The sequence below is a fragment of the Cnephaeus nilssonii genome (assembly GCF_951640355.1).
Source record: "Cnephaeus nilssonii genome assembly, chromosome: X".
Lineage (NCBI taxonomy): Eukaryota > Metazoa > Chordata > Mammalia > Chiroptera > Vespertilionidae > Cnephaeus > Cnephaeus nilssonii.
The window spans coordinates 40,933,817-40,955,442 of record NC_137071.1 but is presented as its reverse complement, the minus strand read 5'-3'; the positions used below and the strand labels follow the sequence as shown (position 1 = coordinate 40,955,442).

Here is a 21,626-nt window from a genome sequence, read left to right as displayed (position 1 = left end):
CGCAATTTTATCATGATATGAAGTACCAATAAAAATTTTAGTTAACACTTTAGGAACACCTTTTTGTCCAGTACAATTAATTTTTTTTAGCATATTTGCTTGTTTCAACTAGCCAATTTAAATTTGCCTGAAAACTTGGCTACTATTTTATTGTCAAATTTATTACTCTAACAACAATCTTATTTTACCCTGTAAATATTAGTGGAAAGGATTATTTGCCTTCTTGAGTAGGTCCTGAGCATTCCTGGTGGTAGGATGGATTTAGATATCATAAATCCACTTCCCCACACCATGGGTACAAGACAACTCAAACAATTCTTGTTGGAGGGAGAGGGCAGCTGATGTCGGCCAAGTCTCTGTCGGTCACCTGGGGCCTGATCTGAACTGGGCAAGGGAAGCATGAAGCAGCCATGGGGGCAGGAGACCTCCCTCAGAAGGGGCTAGGGTTCAGGCCCCTGCAATGTTGGGGGAGGTGAGGTTCTGTGCCCCACCTCTGTTGACCCCCAAGTTCTCTCCTGATGGCCCCACTGCGACTGTGCCTGTCTTAGGTTGTTCCTTCCCTGAGTAATCTTACCCGTCTCTAGCTAACAAGCCATCCTCCGGGGCCAAGCAGGGTGACATGAGATTCAGTTTTGTCTCCTTGGTAGCCTATGCCCCCATGGCCTCCATGCTCAGCACCTGCCTTGGGATCTCCTCGCCTGCTGGCGGGGCCCCAGCACTGATCACATATCTTGGTGAACCCGGGATTCTTCTCCAGGGAGGGCTCAGTTTGCCCCACTGGGCAAGAGACAGATCCATGGCACTGGTCATCACGAGACTTCAGCCTCGACATGAACAGAGAGCTCATGCAACAGCTGTGAGCAATTGAATTGTGAGAAGCGGGTCCCTCTTGGCCTAAAGGGTAAGAGAGACCAATAAAGAATTCTCAGGTGCCTTCCCAGGAGGCCCTTTACACAATGAAATGGATTAAATCCTTACATGTCCTTTTTAAATTGCTGCCAGACATTCAAAGAATCAGTTTGTAAGTTTGCTTGGGATAATTGTATATTATGCTGTTGTAATTCTAAAATATCAAGAGATGTGTTACATTTGTCTCCAAGCACCAAACAGATGATTTTTTAAATTACTTTTATTTTTATATTTTTATATTTTTTCATCCCCAAGAGTTCGAGGAACTATTATAAGTACTGGGGGTTATCCAAAACTGGGAAAAATTTTAATGACAGTGTAGAATAATATCATGTATGGATATTCTTTGTTCTAGTCCATGGCAATTCCCTTTCAAATTGGCTGTCCATTTCTTTTTATATAGACAAGGTGTTAGTTACATTTTCTGCACCTCTACTGGGGGCAAGTAGTGATAGTAGTGACACCCTTTCTTTGGTGTCCTCACAAGCCAGAAACCTCTCTTTAATTGTACATCCAAAGGGGCATTGTTTTGATTTTGTGTCATACAAAAGGGAAGCTGGGTGGAGACTCCTGTGTATTTATACTTTCTTGCCCCACCCATGGACCTCCTGGATGACCAAGGTGTTTGGTATTATTGGTAACTACATTAGTCAGGGGATCAGCCCACGTAAGGGGTCTTACCCATGAAGGGTCAGGAGCATAAGTCCAAAATTCTTACCCTCTTATCCCAGGTAAAATTACCATACATCTGATGATTGCTAGCGTGGCTAGAAAGGTGTTCTCAGGCATTCTTGGGTTTCTGGTTACCTCACAATTTTTTCCCTGAGGTTTGACGTTCTGATTGATATTTCTCTGTTTCTGGATCTATTTGTTTCCCCATCAGTTTATGTTGTTCATTATATTCCACAAATGAGTGAGATCATGTGATATTTATCTTTCTCTGCCTGGCTTATTTCACTAAGCATAATGTTCTCCATCTCCATCCATATTGTTGCAAATGGTAAGAGCTCTTTCTTTTTTACCACAGCGTAGTTTTCCATTGTGTAGATGTACCACAGTTTTTTAATCCACTCGTCTGCTGATGGGCACTTAGGCTGTTTCCAAATCTTAGCTATGGTGAATTGTGCTGCTATGAACATAGGGGCGCATATATCCTTTCTGATTGATGTTTCCAGTTTCTTGGGATATATTCCTAGAAGTGGGATCACTGGGTCAAATGGGAGTTCTATTTTTAGTTTTTTAAGGAAACTCCTTCCTGTTCTCCACAGTGGCTACACCAGTCTGCATTCCCACACTCAGTGCACGAGGGTTCCTTTTTCTCCACATCCTCTCCAGCACTTGTCATTTGTTGACTTGTTGATAATGGCCATTCTGACAGGTATGAGATGGTACCGCATTGTTGTTTTGATTTGCATCTCTCTAATGATTAGCGATTTTCAGCAGGTTTTCATATGTCTCTTGGCCTTCCTTCTGTCTTCTTTCGAAAAGTGTCTATTTATATAAGTTCCCCATTTTTTGATTGGGTTGTTTATCTTCTTTTTGTTAAGCTGAATGAGTTCCCTGTAAATGTTGGAGATTAAACCCTTATCGTTGACATCATTGGCAAAATATGTTCTCCCATGCAGTGGGCTTTTTTGTTGTTTTATTGATGGTTTCCGTTGCTGTGCAAAAGCTTTTTAGTTTGATGTAGTCCCATTTGTTTATTTTCTCTTTAGCTTCCTTTGCCCTATGAGCTGTATCAGCAAAGAAGTTCTTTTGGCATATGTCAGAGATTTTTCTGCCTGTAGATTCCTCTAGTATTTTTATGGTTTCCTGTCTTATGTTTAAATCCTTGATCCATTTTGAGTTTATTTTTGTGTATGGTGTAAGTTGGTGGTCTAGTTTCATTTTTTTGCATGTATCTGTCCAATTTTCCCAAAACCATTTATTGAAGAGACTGTCTTGACTCCATTGTATGTTCATGCCTCCTTTGTCAAATATTGAGCATAGTGATTTGGATTGATTTCTGGGTTCTCTATTCTATTCCATTGATCTATATGTCTGTTCTTTTGCCAATACTAGGCAGTTTTGAGAACAGTGGCTTTGTAATATAGGTTGAAATCTGGTATTGAGATCCCTTCTACTTTGTTCTTCTTTCTCAGGATTGCTCTAGCTATTCGGGGTCTTTTTTTTATTCCGATGAATTTTTGGAGAGTTCTTTCTAGGTCTGTGAAATATGCTCTTGGTATTTTAATGGGGAGTGTAATGAATTTATAGATTGCTTTGGGTAGTATGGATATTTTGATGATGTTGATTCTACCAATCCATGAACATGGTATGTTCTTCCATCTGTTAACGTATTCCTCAATCTCTTTTTTTCAGTGTCCTGTAGTTTTCCGCGTATAGGTCTTTTACCTCCTTAATTAAGTTTATTCCGAGGTATCTTAATTTTTTTGGTGTGATGGTAAATGGGATTGCTTTTTTAGTCTCTCTTTCTGTAAGTTCACTATTAGTGTATAGTAATGCCATAGATTTCTTGGTATTAATTTTTTATTCTGCTACAGTGCCAAATTCATTTATTAAGTCTAATAGTTTTTTGATGAAGTCTTTCGGGTTTTTTATGTACAATATCATGTCATCTGCAAATAAGGAAAGTTTTACTTCTTCTTTTCCAATTTGGATGGCTTTTATTTCTTCTGCTTGTCTGATCGCAATGCCTAGTACTTACAGCACTATGTTGAACAGGAGCGGTGAGAGTGGGCATCCCTGTCTTGTTCCTGTTCTTAGGGGAAATGGTTTTAGTTTTTGCCCATTGGGTATGATGTTGGCTGTGGGTTTGTCATATATGGCTTTTATTATGTTGAGGTATGATCCTTCTATTCCCACGTTGCTGAGAGTTTTTATCAAGAAAGGGTGTTGGATTTTGTCAAATGCTTTTTCTGCGTCAATTTATATGACTATATGATTTTTATCTCTCAATTTGTGTATGTGATGTATCACGTTTATTGATTTGCGAATATTGTACCATCCTTGCATCCCTGAGATAAATCCTACTGGGTCGTGGTGTATGATCTTTCTGATGTACTGCTGGATCCAATTTGCTAAAATTTTGTTGAGGATTTTGTCATCTATGTTCATGAGGTATATTGGCCTGTAATTCTCTTTCATTGTGTTGTCTTTATCTGGTTTTGGTATTAGGGTGATGCTGGCTTCATAGAAGGAGCTTGGAAGTGTTCCTTCCTCTTGAATTTTTTGGAATAGTCTGAGGAGGATAGGTTTTAGTTCTTCCTTGAATGTTTGGTAAAACTCCCCTGTGAAGCCGTCTGGCCCCAGGCTTTTGTTTGCTGGAAGCTTTTTGATGACTGCTTCAATTTCTTCTATAGTTATTGGCCTATTGAGATTTTTAGAAGCTTCCTGAGTAAGTTTTGGAAGGTTGTATTTTTCTTGGAACGTGTCCATTTCCTCTTGGTTGTCTAGTTTATTAGAATATAGTTGTTCATAGTATTTTTTTTTAACAATCTTTTGTATTTCAGTGGGTTCCTGTTGTTATTTCTCCTCTTTTATTTCTGATTTTGTTTATTTTGGTCCTCTCTTTTTGCTTGTTGGTGAGCCTGGCTAGAGTTTCATCAATCTTGTTTATCTTTTCGAAGAATCAGCTCTGGTTATGTTGATCGTTTTTATTGTGTTTTTTTTTTTTTTATCTCTATGTCATTCATTTATATTCTATCTTTATTATTTCCTTTCTTCTGCTCACCTTGGGCATTTCTTGTTGCTCTCTTTCTAATTCTTTGAGTTGTTGAGTTAGATGATTTATTATCATTTTTTGTTGTTTTTTGAGGTAGGCCTGTAAAGTTATAAACTTCCCTCTCAGGACTGTTTTCATTGTGTCCCATAGGATTTGCAATGTTGTGATATTATTGTCATTAGTCTCCAGGATGTTTTTAATTTCTTCTTTGATTTCATTGATAACCCAGTCATTGTTTAATAGCATGCTATTCAGTCTCCAAGTGTTTTGTTTTTTTGGAATGTTTTTATTGTAGTTTATTTTTAATATTATGCCATTGTGGTCTGAGAAAATGCTTGATATTATTTCAATGTTTTGAATTTGGGGAGTTTTTGCTTGTGACACAATATGTGGTCTTATTTTTGAAAATGTCCCATGTACACTTGAGAAGAACACATATTCTGTGGCTTTGGGGTAAAATGCACTGAAGATGTCAATTATGTCCTACTGATCTAGTGTGTCATTTAGAATTGCTGTTTCTTTGCTGATTTTTTTGGTAGAGGATTTATCTAGTTATGTCAGTGGTGTATTAAAGTCCCCTACTATGATTGCATTGTTGTCGATCTCTCCCTTGATATCTTCCAGGAGATTTTTTATGTATTTGGGTTCTCCTGCATTGGGTGCATTAATGTTTACCAGAGTTAAATCTTCTTGTTGAATTGTTCCCTTTAGTATTATATAGTGGCCTTCCTTATTTCTTATTATAGTTTTTACTTTGAGGTCTATTTTATCAGAAATAAGTATCGCAATCCCAGCTTTTATCTCATTTCCATTTGCTTGAAAAATGTTTTTCCATCCCTTCACTCTCAGTCTGTGTGAATCCTTTGCTCTGAGGTAGGTCTCTTGTAGACAGCAAATATATGGGTCATGTTTTCTTATCCATTCAGCTGCCCTATGTCTTTTGATTAGTGCATTTAATCCATTTACGTTTAATGTTATTATTGACAAGTACATGTTTGTTGTCATATTTTTCCTTAGTGTTTGTGTTTCTTCTTGCCTTTCTCTTTCTTCTTTTTACAGCAGTCCCTTTAGCATTTCTTGCATTGCTGGCTTGGTAGTGATAAACTCTCTTAGACCTCTTTTGTCTGTGAAGCTCCTGATTACACCTTCAATTTTGAATGATAGCCTTGCTGGGTATTGTATTCTTGCATTCAGTCCCTTGCTTTGCATCACTTTGTATATATCATTCCATTCCCTTCTGGCCTGGTGTGTTTCTGTAGAGAAATCAGTTGATATTCTAATAGCAGAGCCCTTGTAGGTAACTTTCTGTCTCTCTCTGGCAGCCTTTATGATTCTTACTTTGTCGTTGGTGTTCTCCAATTTAATTACGATGTGTCTTGGTGTCGGTCTTTTGGGGTTCAACTTGTTTGGGACTCTATTTACTTCTTGGACTTGCGTGGTTTTTTTCTTGCCTATATCAGGAAATTTTTCTGTCATTATTTCCTCAAACAGGTTTTCTACTCCTTGCTTCTCTTCCTCTCCTTCTGGTAATCTATTACGCGAATATTGTTTCTTTTTGTGTTCTCTCAAAACTCTCTTAGGCTCTCCTCTTGCTTTTTAAGTCTTCTTTCCAGTTGCTGCTGTGTTTGTGAGTTTTTTCCTACTTTGTCTTCTAATTCGCTGAGGCGGTCCTCAGAGTCTTCTAGTCTACTCTTTAAGCATTCCATTGTGTTTCTTTTTAAAAAAATTTAATAAATCATTATTGTTCAGATTACAATTGTTTCGCCTTCCCCCCCCCATATCTCCCCACCTCCCGGTTCCCACCCCCCCTTTTCTCTTACCCCCCTGTCCTTATCCATAGCTGTATGATTTTTGTCCAGTCTCTTCCTGTACCCCCCACACAGACATCCCTTTCCCCCTGAGAATTATCAGTCCTCTCCTATTCTATGCCTGATTCAATTATGTTCACCAGTTTATTCTGTTCCTCAGATTTTTAATTCACTTGACTTTTAGATTCATTTGTTGATAGATATGTATTTGTTGTTCATAATTTTTATCTTTACTTTTTTCTTTATTTTCCCCTTTTTAAAGAATACCTTTCAACATTTCATATAATAATGGTTTGTTGGTGATGAATTCTTTTAGCTTTTTCTTATCTGTGAAGCTCTTTATCTGCCCTTCAATTCTGAATGATAACTTTGCTGGGTAGAGTAGTCTTGGTTGTAGGTTCTTGCTATTCATCACTTTGACTATTTCTTCCTACTCCCGTTTGGCCTGTATAGTTTCTGTTGAGAAAGCAGCTGATAATCGTATCGGTGCTCCCTTGTAAGTAACTAACTGTTTTTCTCCTGCTACTTGTAAGATTCTCTCTTTGTCTTTTGCCCTTGGCATTTTAATTACGATGTGTCTTGGTGTGATCCTCTTTGGATTCCTTTTGTTTGGCATTCTGTGTGCTTCCTGGACTTGTAAGTTTATTTCATCAGTTGGGGGAAGTTTTCTGTCATTATTTCTTCAAATAGTTTTTCAGCATCTTGCTCTCTCTCTTCTTCTGGTACCCCCATAATTCTGATGTTGGTACACTTGAAGTTGTCCCAGAGGCTTCTTACACTATCTTCAACTTTCTGAATTCTCTTCTCTTATTGCTTCTCTGGAGGAGTGTCCTTTGCCTCTTTGTATTCCAAATCTTTGAGTTGATTCTTGCGTTCCTCTAGTCTGCTGCTGGGTCTCTTTATAATATTTTTTATTTCAGTCAGTGTATGTTTAATTTCTAGTTGGCCCTTTTCTTTTTTTTTCTTTCTTTTTTTACTTTCTTTTTCTTTTTTTTTATTGAGGTATTATATGTGTACATATCTTACCAATACCCCCCCCACCCCACACCCATAAATGCCCTCACCCCCCAGAGTTTTGCGTCCATTGTTTATGCTTATATGCATGCATACAAGTCCTTCGTTTGATTTATTATCTCCCCACCCCTCCCTAACTTTCCCCCTGTAATTTGAAAGTCTGTTTGTTGCTTTACTGTCTCTGTATCTATCTTTTTGTTCATCAGTTTATAATGTTCTTTATTATCCATAAATGAGTGAGATCATGTGGTATTTTTCTTTCATTGACTGGCTTATTTCACTTAGTATAATATTCTCCAATTCCATCCAGGTTGCTGCAAATGATGAGAATTCCTTCTTTTTTATGGCAGCATAGTATTCCATTGTGTAGATGTACCACAGTTTTCTGATCCAGTCATCTGCTGACGGGCACCTAGGCTGTTTCCAAATCTTAGCTATTGTAAATTGTGCTGCTATGAACATAGGGGTGCATATATCCTTTCTTATTGGTATTTCTAGTTTCTTCGGATATATTCCCAGGAGTGGGATTACTGGGTCAAATGGGAGTTCCATTTTCAGTTTTTTGAGGAAACTCCATACTGTTCTCCACAGTGGCTGCACCAGTCTGCATTCCCACCAGCAGTGCACGAGGGTTCCTTTTTCTCCGCATGCTCGCCAACACTTGTCGTTTGTTGATTTGTTGATGATAGCCATTCTGACAGGTGTGAGATGGTACCTCATTGTTGTTTTGATTTGCATCTCTCGGATAATAAGTGACTTTGAGCATGTTTTCATGTGTCTCTTGGCCTTCCTTCTGTCTTCTTTTGAAAATATTCTGTTTAGGTCCGTTGCCCATTTTTTTATTGGATCATTTACCTTCCTCTTATTAAGTTGCATAAGCTGCCTGTAGATGTTGGAGATTAAGCCTTTATCAGTGATAGGATTTGCAAATATGTTCTCCCATGCAGTGGGCTTTCTTGTTGTTTTGTTGATGGTTTCTTTTGCTGTAAAAAAGCTTTTTATTTTGATGTAGTCCCATTTGTTAATTTTCTCTTTAGCTTCCATTGCCCTAGGGGCATTGTCAGTGAAGAAGTTCTTTTGGCATATGTCTGAGGTTTTGTTGCCTGTGGATTCCTCTAGTATTTTTATGGTTTCCCGTCTTATGTTTAAGTCCTGTATCCATTTTGAGTTTATTTTTATGTATGGTGTAAGTTGGTGATCTAGTTTCATTTTTTTGCATGTGTGTGTCCAATTTTCCCAACACCATTTATTGAAGAGACTGTCTTAACTCCATTGTATGTTCATGCCTCCTTTGTCAAATATTAATTGAGCATAGTGGTTTGGGTCGATATCTGGATTCTCTATTCTGTTCCATTGATCTATATGTCTGTTCTTGTGCCAGTACCAGGCTGTTTTGAGAACAGTGGCTTTGTAATACAGCTTGAAATCTGGTATTGAGATCCCTCCTACTTTATTCTTCTTTCTCAGGATTGCTGCGGCTATTCAGGGTCTTTTTTTATTCCAGATGAATTTTTGGAGAGTTCTTTCTAGGTCTGTGAAATATGCCGTTGGTATTTTGATGGGGAGTGCATTGAATCTGTAGATTGCTTTGGGTAGTATGGACATTTTAATTATGTTGATTCTACCAATCCATGAACATGGTATGTTCTTCCATCTGTTTACGTCTTCCTCTATCTCTTTTTTCAGTGTCCTGTAGTTTTCCGCGTATAGGTCTTTTACCTCCTTAGTTAAGTTTATTCCTAGGTATCTTAATTTTTTTGGTGCGATGGTAAATGGGATTGCTTTTTTAGTCTCTCTTTCTGTATGTTCACTATTGGTGTATAGAAATGCCATAGATTTCTTGGCGTTAATTTTGTATCCCGCTACATTGCCGAATTCCTTTATTAAGTCTATTAGTTTTTTGATGGAATCTTTTGGTTTTTTTATGTACAATGTCATGTCATCTGCAAATAAGGACAGCTTCACTTCTTCTTTTCCAATTTGGATGCCTTTTATTTCTTCTTCTGGCCTCACTGCGATAGCTAATACTTCCTGTACTATGTCAAACAGGAGTGGTGAGAGTGGGCATCCCTGTCTTGTTCCTGTTCTTAGGGGAAATGGTTTTAGTTTTTGCCCATTGAGTAAGATGTTTGCTGTGGGTTTATCATATATAGCTTTTATTATGTTGACGTATGATCCTTCTATTCTCACCTTGTTGAGAGTTTTTATCAAGAAAGGGTGTTGGATTTTGTCAAATGCTTTTTCTGCATCTATTGATATGACTATGTGATTTTTATCTCTCAATTTGTTTATGTGATGTATCACATTTATTGATTTGCGGATATTGTACCATCCTTGCATTCCTGGGATAAATCCTACTTGGTCATGATGTATGATCTTTCTGATGTATTGCTGGAGCCGATTTGCTAGGATTTTGTTGAGGATTTTGGCATCTATGTTCATGAGGGATATTGGTCTGTAATTCTCTTTCATTGTGTTGTCTTTATCTGGTTTTGGTATTAGGGTGATGCTGGCTTCATAGAAGGAGCTTGGAAGTGTTCCTTCCTCTTGAATTTTTTGGAATAGTCTGAGGAGGATAGGTTTTAGTTCTTCCTTGAAAGTTTGGTAAAACTCTCTTGTGAAGCTGTCTGGCCCCGGGCTTTTGTTTGCCAGAAGCTTTTTGATGACTGCTTCAATTTCTTCCATAGTTACTGGCCTGTTGAGCTGTTTAGATTCTTCCTGATTGAGTTTTGGAAGGTTGTATTTTTCTAGGAATATGTCCATTTCCTCCAGGTTGTCCAGTTTGTTGGAATAGAGTTGTTGGTAGTATTTTGTAACAATCCTTTGTATTTCGTCGGGGTCTGTTGTTATTTCACCTCTTTCATTTCTGATTTTGTTTATTTGGGTTCTCTCTCTTTGCTTCTTGTTGAGCCTGACTAGAGGTTCATCAATCTTGTTTATCCTTTCAAAGAACCAGCTCTTGGTTTTGTTGATCTTTTGTATTGTTTCTTTGGTGTCTATGTCGTTTATCTCCGCTCTGATCTTTATTATTCTTATTTTTTAAAAAATATATTTTATTGATTTTTTACAGAGAGCAAGGGAGAGGGATAGAGAGCTAGAAACATGGATCAGCTGCCTCATGCACACCCCCTACTGGGGATGTGCCCGCAACCAAGGTACATGCCCTTGACCGGAGTCAAACCTGGGACCTTTCAGTCCACGGGCTGACGCTCTATCCACTGAGCCAAACTGGTTTTGGCCATTTTAAGTTATTCTTGATAGTTACTTATTTGTCACCATTTTTATTCTTTACCCCTGTGTTCCTTCTTCACTTCCTATTTATTATTTTTTACAGCAGACCCTTTAGCATTTCTTGCATTGTTGGTTTGGTGGTGATAAATTCCTTTAGTCCTTTTTTGTCTGTGAAGTTCCTGATTTCACCTTCAATTTTGATTGATAGCTTTGCTGGGTACAGTATTATTGGACTGAGACCCTTCCTTTGCATGACTTTGTATATTTCATTCCATTCCCTTCTGGCCTGATGAGTTTCTGTTGAGAAATCAGTTGCTAGTCTGATGGAGGTTCCTTTGTATGTAACTTTCTGTCTCTCTCTGGACGCTTTCAAGATTCTTACTTTGTCATTGGTGTTTGCCAATTTAATTATAATGTGCCTTGGCTTCGGTCTTTTGGAGTTCATTTTGCTTGGGACTCTGTGAGCTTCTTGGATTTGTGTGTTTTTTTTTTCTTCCCTATATCAGGGAAGTTTTCTGTCATTATTTCTTCAAACAGGTTTTCTATTCCTTGCTCAGTTTCCTCTTCTTCTGGAAGTCCTATTATTCAGATGTTGTTTTGTTTTGTGTTGTCCCAAAGTTCCCTTAGGCTCTCCTCCTGCTTTTTAATTTTTTTTCTAGAAGCTGCTCTACTTGGGAATTTTTTTTCCGCCTTGTCTTCCAGCTCCCTGATGCGGTCCTCTGCTTCTTCTAATCTACTCTTGATGCTTTCTATTGAGTTCTTTACAGTAGCGATGTCATTTTTCATTTCCTCTTGGTTCTTACTCATATTGTTGAATTTGTCTTCCATTCTTTTCAGCCACCTTATGACCATTTCTTTGAATTCTTTCTCTTATAGGTTGCTTGCCTCTATTTCGTTTACTTCCTTTTCTGGTGATGCCTGCTTTTCTTTCATTTGGTGGCTGTTTGTTTTTCTCCCCATGGTCTCTATTCTCTGGATGTCTGGTTATGTAGTTCTCTGTCTCCTTATCCCAGGCGAAATCTGACCCTTTCGTGGTGGCGTGCAGAGCTCCCCCGTATCCGCATGTTTGCGCCAATTGAAGACTGGTTCTCTGGGGCTTGCAGCTGTTCGGTGGCTGCCGCAGCTGTAGATTTGTAGGCTTCCAATAAGATCCACTCTCTCATTCACGATGGTGTGGTTTCCCCGTCTGAGCCCGTAGCCCTGGGAGGGGACCCAGCAGCAGTGGGGGCTGCCCGGTCAGGGGAATCCCATCCAGCAGTGCCCCCTTTCTCCTGGAATCTAGTTGTCCCTTTACTTGCCAACAAACACTCCCCGTGCGACACTCAGCTGCTCTTTCTTTCCGCTCCGGGACAAGGCTCGGAACACGTCTGTCTATTTTCTGAGTCAGCAGTGAATGCTTTAATTAGAAGTCAAATACTTATAAAGAGATGACAGTTCATATTAGTTCATAGTTCATTTTTAGGAATGTAGAGAAGGTAATTACTATGGGAAAGTTATCAGCTGAAGCTTGTATTTTGGGGGAAAGTGTGAAAGGTATTAAAATGTCTGATTCCAAAGTAAAGTTAACAGATTTGGTCAACTCTGATCACTTAAACTAATATAACTTTTCTGTGTAATAAATTTATGTATAACTGTTCAGAAATTAAAAACACACATTTCAGATGTGTCACCAAGATATGTTACTGGATATTTCTTTAAGACCTATCAGAGTTTCCTTCCCTATTGAAAAACTGGGTTCTGGGTGCCTAGACAAAAACAACATTGTACAGGTCTAGAAGACAGGGCATTAGGCTTCAGTATTTCTTTTGTAGTCCACTGACTTTTTCTTTCTTGACAAGCATGTTGTGAAGATTAAGAACAGAAATGAAGGGTGCTATTGTATTTGTATGGTTTCATTTATAAATCACAGTACATAACACAAAACCTTTTTTAAGTGGGCTCTCTATGTAGTAGGTGTGTGTGAATAGGGTTTTCTGAGTTTCGGGAATATCTATAATAATAGCGTAATATACTAATTAGGCTGGACAGCCAAATGACCTTCTGGATGTCATTCCGAACCTCCTTCCAAACAAAGCCATGGCAGCAGGGGTCGAGGCAGAGGCAGTTAGGGGCGATCAGGCAGGCAGATGAGCAGTTAGGGGCAATCAGGTAGGCAGGCGAGCGGTTAGGGGCAATCAGGCAGGCAGGCAAGTGGTGAGGGGTGATCAGGCTGACAGGTGAGTTGTTAGGGGCAATCAGGCAGGCATGCAGAGTGATGAGGGTTTATCAGGTAGGCAGGCGAGTGGTTAGGGGTAATCAGGCAGGCAGGCGAGTGGTTAGGGGTGATCAGGCATGTAGGCAGAGGTGGTTAGGGGTGATCAGGCAGGCAGGTGAGTGGTTATGGGTGATCAAACAGGCAAGCATAGGCAGTTAGGGGCAATCAGGCAGGCAGGTGAGCAGTTAGGGGCATCAGGCAGGCAGGCAGAGTGATTAGGGGTGATCAGGTAGGCAGGCAGAGTGGTTAGGGGTGATCAGGCAGGCAGGCAGGCAGGCCAGCAGTTAGGAGCCAGCAGTCCTGGATCGCCTGAGGGATGTCTGACTGCCGGTGTAGGCCCAATTGCAGATTGGGCCTACACCGGCCGTCGGGCGTCCCTGAAGGGGTCCCGGATTGCGAGAGGGTGCAGGCAGGCTGAGGGATGAATTTTGTGCACTGGGCCTCTAGTTTATATATATAAAGAATACTAGAGGCTCAGTGCACGAATTCGTGCATGGGTGGGGTCCCTAAGGGTGGCCTGCAGAGATTGGGCCCCAGCTCACACCCCTAGCCTCACAGCCCCAGCTTGTGCTCCCATCCCTGCAGCCCTGTCACCCCACCTGGCACCCTGCCTTGGCTTGGTGCCACCCCCTTACCTGCTCCACCATCCTGCCTGCAGGATGATTGGCCAGGGCCAGTCCCCCCACCTGGCTCCCTCAACACCTGGGAGCGGGGCAGTGGCCCTGCCCCCTGGCCCCATTGCTGGTCACTGTCTGAGGGGCGATCAGTGGGGCGATTGGGCCTGCGCTCACCCCACCATGGCCTGGTGGCACCCGCTCACCTGATCCACCATCCCAACACTGTCCTGCTCTAGTTGGGGCCCATTGGGGCTGTCAGCGCCTCCACTACCACCTGCTGCCAGCGCCGTATCGCCCACACCTGCCATGTTCCACGATGCCCCCTGGTGGTCAGTGCATGTCATTGCGAGTGGTCGAACTCACAGTTTAAAGACTGCCCGAGGGGACAATTTACATATTAGGCTTTTATTATATAGGATAGACCTATATTCTTGCTATTGCTCAATTATGGTCCATATTTTAGAGAATAAAAGTAACTGAACAGGACAACAGTTCATCCCTCTTGGCACACAGCAGAGCCAAACACCAAATACCCAGTTTTGCAGTGGAGAAAATACAGTCACTTTTTCCCCCCAGAACGCTAAATAAGAAAAATGGAAAGCTGTATTACTTAATACCAGAACTTCCAAATGACTTATCCTTTAGGGCTTTTAAGGGAAAAAGTCATGAGTAAGGGGTTCAGGGTCATGGGCTGTGTTGATTGGTCAATTTCTATGCAAGCTTCAGTTATCTAATTTATTCAGCTCCTAGTGGCATCCTGCCCTGATCTAGTTAACTATGTCTGTAGTTGAATAGAAAGAGAGTTAGGTAAAACATCTTGGCTTTGTGAGTCAGTTACATTATCTTAAGAACAGAAAGAAAAGAACAAGGCTATATATTTCATGCTTACCAGGCTATATTCTTCTGTCATCTTAAGCAGAGAATACCTTCTTAAACTTGTTTTACAGTCAGGTCTGCAGCATCTAAGACATTACTACATTCTAGTGCAACTATGACTCTTGAGAAGGACTAATTTAATCATTTTAACTAAAAGCTATATTCATTTTTTAAAATAAAACTTTATTGTTCAGATTATTACAGATGTTCCTCTTTTTTCCCCCCATAGCTCCCCTACACCTGATTCCCCCCCACCCCATGCCCTCCCCCCCGCCACTGTCCTCATCCATAGGTGTAAGATTTTTATCCAATCTCTTCCCACACCCCTCATGCCCCCTTCCCCACAAGAATTGTCAGTCCACTACCTTTCTATGCCCCCAATTCTATTATATTCACCAGTTTATTCTGTTCATCAGATTTTTTATTTACTTGATTTTTAGATTCACTTGTTGATAGATATGTATTTGTTGTCACTTTTTTGTTCATAATTTTTATCTTTACCTTTTTCTTCTTCCTCCTCTTCTTAAAGAATACCCTCCAGCATTTCATATAATACTGGATTGGCCGTGATGAACTCCTTTAGCTTTTTCTTGTCTGTGAAGCTCTTTATCTGCCCTTCAATTCTGAATGATAGCTTTGCTGGGTAGAGTAATCTTGGTTGTAGGTTCTTGCTATTCATTACTTTGACTATTTCTTGCCACTCCCGTCTGGCCTGCATAGTTTCTGTTGAGAAATCAGCTGACAGTCGTATGGGTACTCCCTTATAGGTAACTAACTGCTTTTCTCTTGCTGCTTTCAAGAATCTCTCTTTGCCTTTGCCCTTGGCATTTTAATTATGATGTGTCTTGGTGTGGTCCTCTTTGGATTCCTTTTGTTCGGGGTTCTCTGCGCTTCCTGGACTCGTAAGTCTATTTCTTTCACCAGGTAGGGAAAATTTTCTGTCATTATTTCTTCTAATAGGTTTTCAATATCTTGCTCTCTCTCTTCTTCTGGCACTCCCATAATTTGGATGTTGGTATGTTTGAAGTTGTCCCAGAGGCTCCTTACACTATCTTCATTTTTTTGGATTCTTTTTTCTTTTTGTTTTTCTGGATGGGTATTTTTTGCCTCCTCATATTTCAAATCTTTCGTTTGATTCATGGGGTCCTCTAGTCTATTATTGGATTTCTGTATATTATTCTTTATTTCAGACAGTGTATGCTTAATTTCTGAGTGGTCCTGTTCCATTTTTTTTGGCATTCTCATTAAGATCCTTGAAGGTCTCACTAAGTTCCTCAGAGGTCTCACTAAGTTTCTCAGCGGTTTCTAGAAGATTCTTGAGTAACTTTATAACTGTGGTTTTGAACTTTATATCCTGTAGTTTGCTTTCTTCCATTTCTTTCATTTGTGACCTGTTTGTTTGTCTCCACAATTTGGCTGCTTCCCTGTATTAATGGAGTGGCTTTGTGTCGTAGGTGAGCTATAGGGCCCAGTGGCTCAGACTCCCCAATCACCTGAGGTAGACACTGTTGTTGCACCCCTTTGTGGGCTGGGTGCACAGTCTTGTTGTAGTTAAGCCTTGATTGCTGTTGGTACCTGGGAGGAATTGACCTCCAGGCCAATTGGCTGTGAGGATCAGCTGTGTCTATAATGGAAGAACTGCTGTGCTGGAGACACCCTTATGGGGCAGGACTTGCTTCAGTGGGGCTTTGGTGCTCGCTGAATCTGCCTCCTGAGTGCATCACTTATGTATGTGAGGAGTTGAAATCTGGTGTCGTCTCACACTGACCTCTAGGTACACTGGTTCCTGGATCTCCAAGGAGGTGCAAGTCAGCTACTGTCTGAGGCCACCCAGCAGGAGCTACAACGAGATCTGCAGATTTCTCCTCTTTGCTTGGGGTTTGGAAGTTTTGGAGCTGTCTGACCCAGCTGGAATTTGTTAGGTTAAGTTGCGAAAGAGCAGGCTATTCATATGCAAAAGCCGCTGCGCACAGTTTGGGTGGGTTTGTAAATTGGGTGGGGCAGGGTCTCAGGGAATCACTAGGGCGTGGCAAACAGCAATGGCTGCCAGTCAGCCATCTCTTCATCTCCGCGTTTCCACATCCCACATCCCGCACCCCAGCGCAGTAAATAATGATTCCTTCACGCACCTCTGTGAGAGAGCCACCCTCACTTTCCGACCCGATGCCAGACAGTCCAGTTTCTCCCCGTAGGAGTCTGGGTCCCCAGAGTCTTGCCAGAAACTGGAGCTTAGAGCAGTAGGGAGCTTGTGTCTCCCTTCCAATTGAAAAAAAAAAAACACAGCGTACCCAGTCACCAGCCCGATTCGCGCGCACCACCGTACCTCTGCTTTTCTGAGCTTCTGGGCTTCCTACACAGTCTCAGTGAGCTTCTTTCTTTCCTTCTAGTTGTAGAACTTCTACTCTTCCAGCTTTCCCATGGTTCTGGGTGATAGTCGTTTTGTCTTTTAGTTGTAGTTTTGGTGTGGTTGTGAGAGGCAGCATGTACAGGTGTATATCTTATGCCACCATCTTGGTTGCCCTAAAAGCTATATTCTAATATATCTAATCTGTTATGATTTCCTGTTACATTAATATCCATAATGTGATAGAGCTCTGTTATTCTAATAAACCCAATGCCATTTGTATCGGGAATATTTCATTAATTTTTCATGTCAGAGAAAGTGAATACAAGAAAAATTGCATATGTAAACATATATTATCTTAGTATACCATTAATGCGCATATGCATTTGAAAAAAGTCATGATTGATGGTATACTGAGATAATATATGTTTGCATATGCCATTTTGATGCTGTGTTAGGGAACGTTTTAGGTATGCTATGTATAGGCAGATGAAGATTTTTAAATACATAAACTGCATCTCAGTCTGTTCAGTTAAGTCATTTAACTTGTATGGGAGAAGGAGAAATAATACTTGATTTTTATGTACTGGAAAAAATTGTCAGCCTTGTAACATTTTCTTTTTTGACTGGTTAACAGCTTGTGGGTAGGTGCAGTCTGGTATTATTATTACTTGGATACCTCAGGATATGCAAGGATTGACCAGAAAAAAAAATGTACAGGAAAATGTCAGAAAGTCAAGGGAACAAATTATTTGATTGAAAATAGGCAAAAGGAACAAATTGTCAATAATTTGAGAAAGAGATCTTAGAAGTTCGGTTATGCATTGTTGAAAGCAATGGCAAATAATTAACAATTTGAGAGAGAGATCTTAGAAATTCGGTTATGCATTCTTGAAAGCAATGGCAAAAGTATAGGATTTATTTGTTTGTACCATTCTCATTCCAAAAAGTATTAGAGATAAAGTAGATAGGTTATTTATGTTGGTAATATGGCAAGGTGGATGGAAGGTGAAAACCTGATTTTTGTAACTACAAAGTTTTTCTCTTATGTGGGTTTGCTTCCATCTTGTTCATCTGATTGAATAACATATTTGGGCAGCTCAGTGGGCAACTACATAATCTTTCCAATTCCTAACTCTAATGTTGATATCAAATAAAGTATTCTCAATTATACTTATCAAATCACTCCATTTAAGCTCCTGTATCCTAGTGAAAAAATAACTTGCCTTAATAATGTCTGTACATGTAAAATTTTAAGCTTTTATTATGTAACTAGTGGCCCAAATAAAAGGCCAGGGTCCCTATGCCTAGCCTGTGATCAGGGCCATCTTCCACCCTCTCGCCAGAACCCGGTTCCCCGTGGTTCCCTGTTCACCATCCATCGATCAGAGCCTGCAGGCTGGGGGGAGGGACCAAGAGGTCTGCCTTCTGCCTGCTTGCCAGTCTCAAGTCCCACCCCATCGCTGACACCCACCCTGGTTCCGTGTGGTTCCCCATTTGCCATCCAGTGATCGGAGCCTGTGGATTGGGGTGAGGGATCAAGAGGTCTGCCTTCTGCCGGCTCACCAGTCCCACCCTGCCACCACCCACTGCAGTTCCCCATGGTTCCCTATTGGCCATCCAGCAATCAGAGCCTGCGGGCTGCAGGGAGGGACCGAGAGGTGGTCAATTCACCTCTTAGCAACTGGTTGATTGGTCATTCTTGTCATTATGCCGTTATGGTTGCTTGCCTTTTATTATATAGGATAGGTCATAATATCAGTGTTATTATATGTAATGAGTAATATTTTACTTTAAAGCTCTAATCTTGACTAAAACTTGTACTATTTTTTTTTTTTTAGGACAGCGAGTAGAGGGGACTTCATGTTTTCTGCAGATCGTTTGGTAGGTGGAAGCTTTCCATTTTGATTTCATTGTTGTTCCTAATGATATAACCATAGTAGGCCAAAAGGTTTTTTTTTAATTATTTACAGCAATCTGGGGGTGAAAGAGATTGTACCAGTTAACCATCATCTTGCTAGACTTCTGAAGTATTGTTTTTACTGTTGCATTAAAACTGTGTCTCAATCCCTTTCACCTCAAGGCATTTTCCATAAACTCATTTTCTGTAGCTCTCAGGTACTCCTACCTTTATCTTGGTAACCTTCTCATAAATAACCCTTAAATGCCTCATCTTAGAGCAGTAAAGTGAAGTACATTAAAAGAAAATCAAATATGTAAGGAGACCTAGTAGTTAGTTACCCTGTGATAGCCATCTAATGCAAAAAAATTAATAACTGTTGTAGTTTACATGGGAGGAATTTATTTAGCCTCTTCTTTTCTATACTATCCTCGCATATGAAATATTAAGTTGGACTATCTACGATTTCCTCAGGGACTTTCAGTTAAGGGTTGACCAAGCTCAATTCTGTTTAGCTAGTGTGATGTGAGAGGATCTCAAACCAGATTGTGTTGTCTTCAGGGTAAATACTGCGTTTCCTTCTTGTGTTTATATCTAAGTGTTCTCAGTGATTACAATGAGGTTGACACATTTTCTGCTGTGGTTATTAATATTCAACCATTCCTGAAGTATATATTGAACTCCTGTAATTCAGGCACTGTGCAAGGCTGTGTTGCTGGGGGAGGAGATACAGTAGTAAAGAATACAAGGCTTCTCTCCAGCTAGTCTTCAGTTGGTTATTCAGGGTGATTTTTCTATATTTTAGTTGTAATTCCAGTTTGGTCCTGAGGGAAGGTCAGTGTAGCTTCCACTTAATTCTCCACCATCCTGGAATCTCCCAGCAGTAAAGAACACAGACACATGGTCCCTGCTCTCATAGAGTTTGCAATCTAAATATTATTATCAGTATTTCATTTGGGAAAGAGAAAAAAATGTTTTATTAATTTTCATTTACATTTTTTCCTAGGAAAATCTTTATTTCAAAAAAATGTAGACAACTATTCTACTTTAGGCTTTAAAGATTCTTAGTTCAGAGGCAACTTCTGTTTACAATTATTTGAGTTTGTAAGGGCAGTAACAACCCTTGGATTTCATCAAGATAAATGTAATTGACATTTCTGGAGTGACAGGTCATTATGTCATTATGCTTTTATCAAACTAAAGGAACAGGTCCAAGGAGGAAGCAACTTGTGTCAATGGCTGCTGTGGGGAAAACGGAGGTCCTGGTATTCATTGGTAGAAAATGCTTCCTCTTTCCTTTCTTTGGTTCCTTCCGTCTTTCCTTCCTCTTTCCTTCCTTTCTTCTCCCTCCCTCCCTCCCTCCCTTCTTTCCTTTTTTTCTTTCTTATTTCCTTATGTCCTTTTTCTACAGAAAATAAGAGTTAAGTTTGTGGTTATTATAAAACACTTACCAGGAGACATATGAAAACATACTCAAAGTCACTAATCATCCAAGAGATGCAAATCCAAACGACAGTGAGGTACCATCTCACACCTGTCAGAATGATTATCATCAACAAATCAACAAAGGATAAGTGCTGGAGAGGATGCGGAGAAAAAGGAACCCTCATACACTGCTGGTGGGAATGCAGACTGGTCCAGCCACTGTGGTGTTTCCACAAAAACTAAAAATGGAACTCCCATTTGACCCATTAATCCCACTTCTAGGAATATATCCCAAGAAAACAGAAACACCAATCAGAAAGGATATATGTACCCCCATGTTCATAGCAGCACAATTTACAATAGCTAAGATTTGGAAACAGCCTAAGTGCCCATCAGCAGATGAGTGGATTAGAAAACTGTGGTACATCTACACAATGGAATACTAAGCTGCTATAAAAAAGAAGGAATTCTTACCATTTGCAACAGCATGGGTGGAACTGGAGAGCATTATGCTAAGCGAAATAAGCCAGTCATAGAAAGATAAATATCACATGATCTCACTCATTTGTGGAATATAAAGAACATCATAAACTGATGAACAAAAATAGATCCAGAGACATAGAAGCATCGAACTGATCATCCAACCTCTGAGGGAAGGGGAGGTGAGATATCAACCAAAGGACTTGTATGCATGCATATAAGCATAACTCATAGACACAGACACTATGGGGTGAGGGCATGTTCTGGGGGGAGGGGGAGGCTGGGGGAAGGTCAATGAAGGAAAAAGGAGACATTTGTAATACTTTAAACAATAAAAAATATTTAGCTGAAAGAGCAGGCATTATATCTTAATCAAATGAGATAATAAGGACCAAGGGCATAACTCACCTGAATGGATGATAATTCGGGCCTTTCTGTTCTCTGCAGATGGTTGTGTAGGTTCTCATATTGGGAGGTGTGGGGTAGAGCGTTAGTGTGGTTGTAATAAGGAATGAAGCTGTTTAGGTTTATAGTGTTGAAGATTTCTAGTAAACTGTCTCTTCTAGGACAAGGATCCCATTATAGTTTACATTAATTATATCCTGAATTTATCAGGATTGGCTTCCCTGGCGCTCAGATCTTAACCCTACCAGACCGCTGTACTGATTTTTTGGTAATTTCCGAATCTGCCGCTATACTGCTGTACCTAATTTTTGGTACTTTGCCTAGTACATGAAAAAAATGCGTCACAAACTAAAAATAACCAACCAATCATGGTCAAACCTCATGGTTAGCCATTGCAAATGTCTGCCCCCATGTGTTTGAATTGCTCAGGAGCCCAGGTATAGGGGACAGTTAGGTTCAGGGCCTCAGGCCTGGTAGGGTTAAGTTCTTTATGTTTTAGTCACCATTCTTCTGGTTTTATGTTCTTTTATAAGGCTTGGACACATGAATTTCTATCCCAGAGTTGCAGGAAAGGTAAGACTCTTTAGAGGAATGTTACTAGGAAGAGATCTAGGCTCTTTAAAGAAAAGGATCCTATTC

The 21,626-nt window shown here is 40.2% G+C and overlaps 1 protein-coding gene across 2 annotated transcripts in view; it reads left to right on the top strand.

Moving 5' to 3' along the window:
• UPRT (uracil phosphoribosyltransferase homolog) overlaps positions 1-21,626 on the top strand; it is an 83,755-nt gene that overhangs the window by 10,648 nt on the left and 51,481 nt on the right. For both annotated transcript variants that reach the window (XR_013813199.1, XM_079764775.1), the window contains exon 2: positions 18,619-18,661. Coding sequence is in view for 1 of the 2 variants with exons in the window: in XM_079764775.1 (XP_079620901.1) it covers positions 18,619-18,661 (43 nt within the window). In the remaining variant the exon portion in view is untranslated. The remainder of the gene's footprint in view (positions 1-18,618; positions 18,662-21,626) is intronic.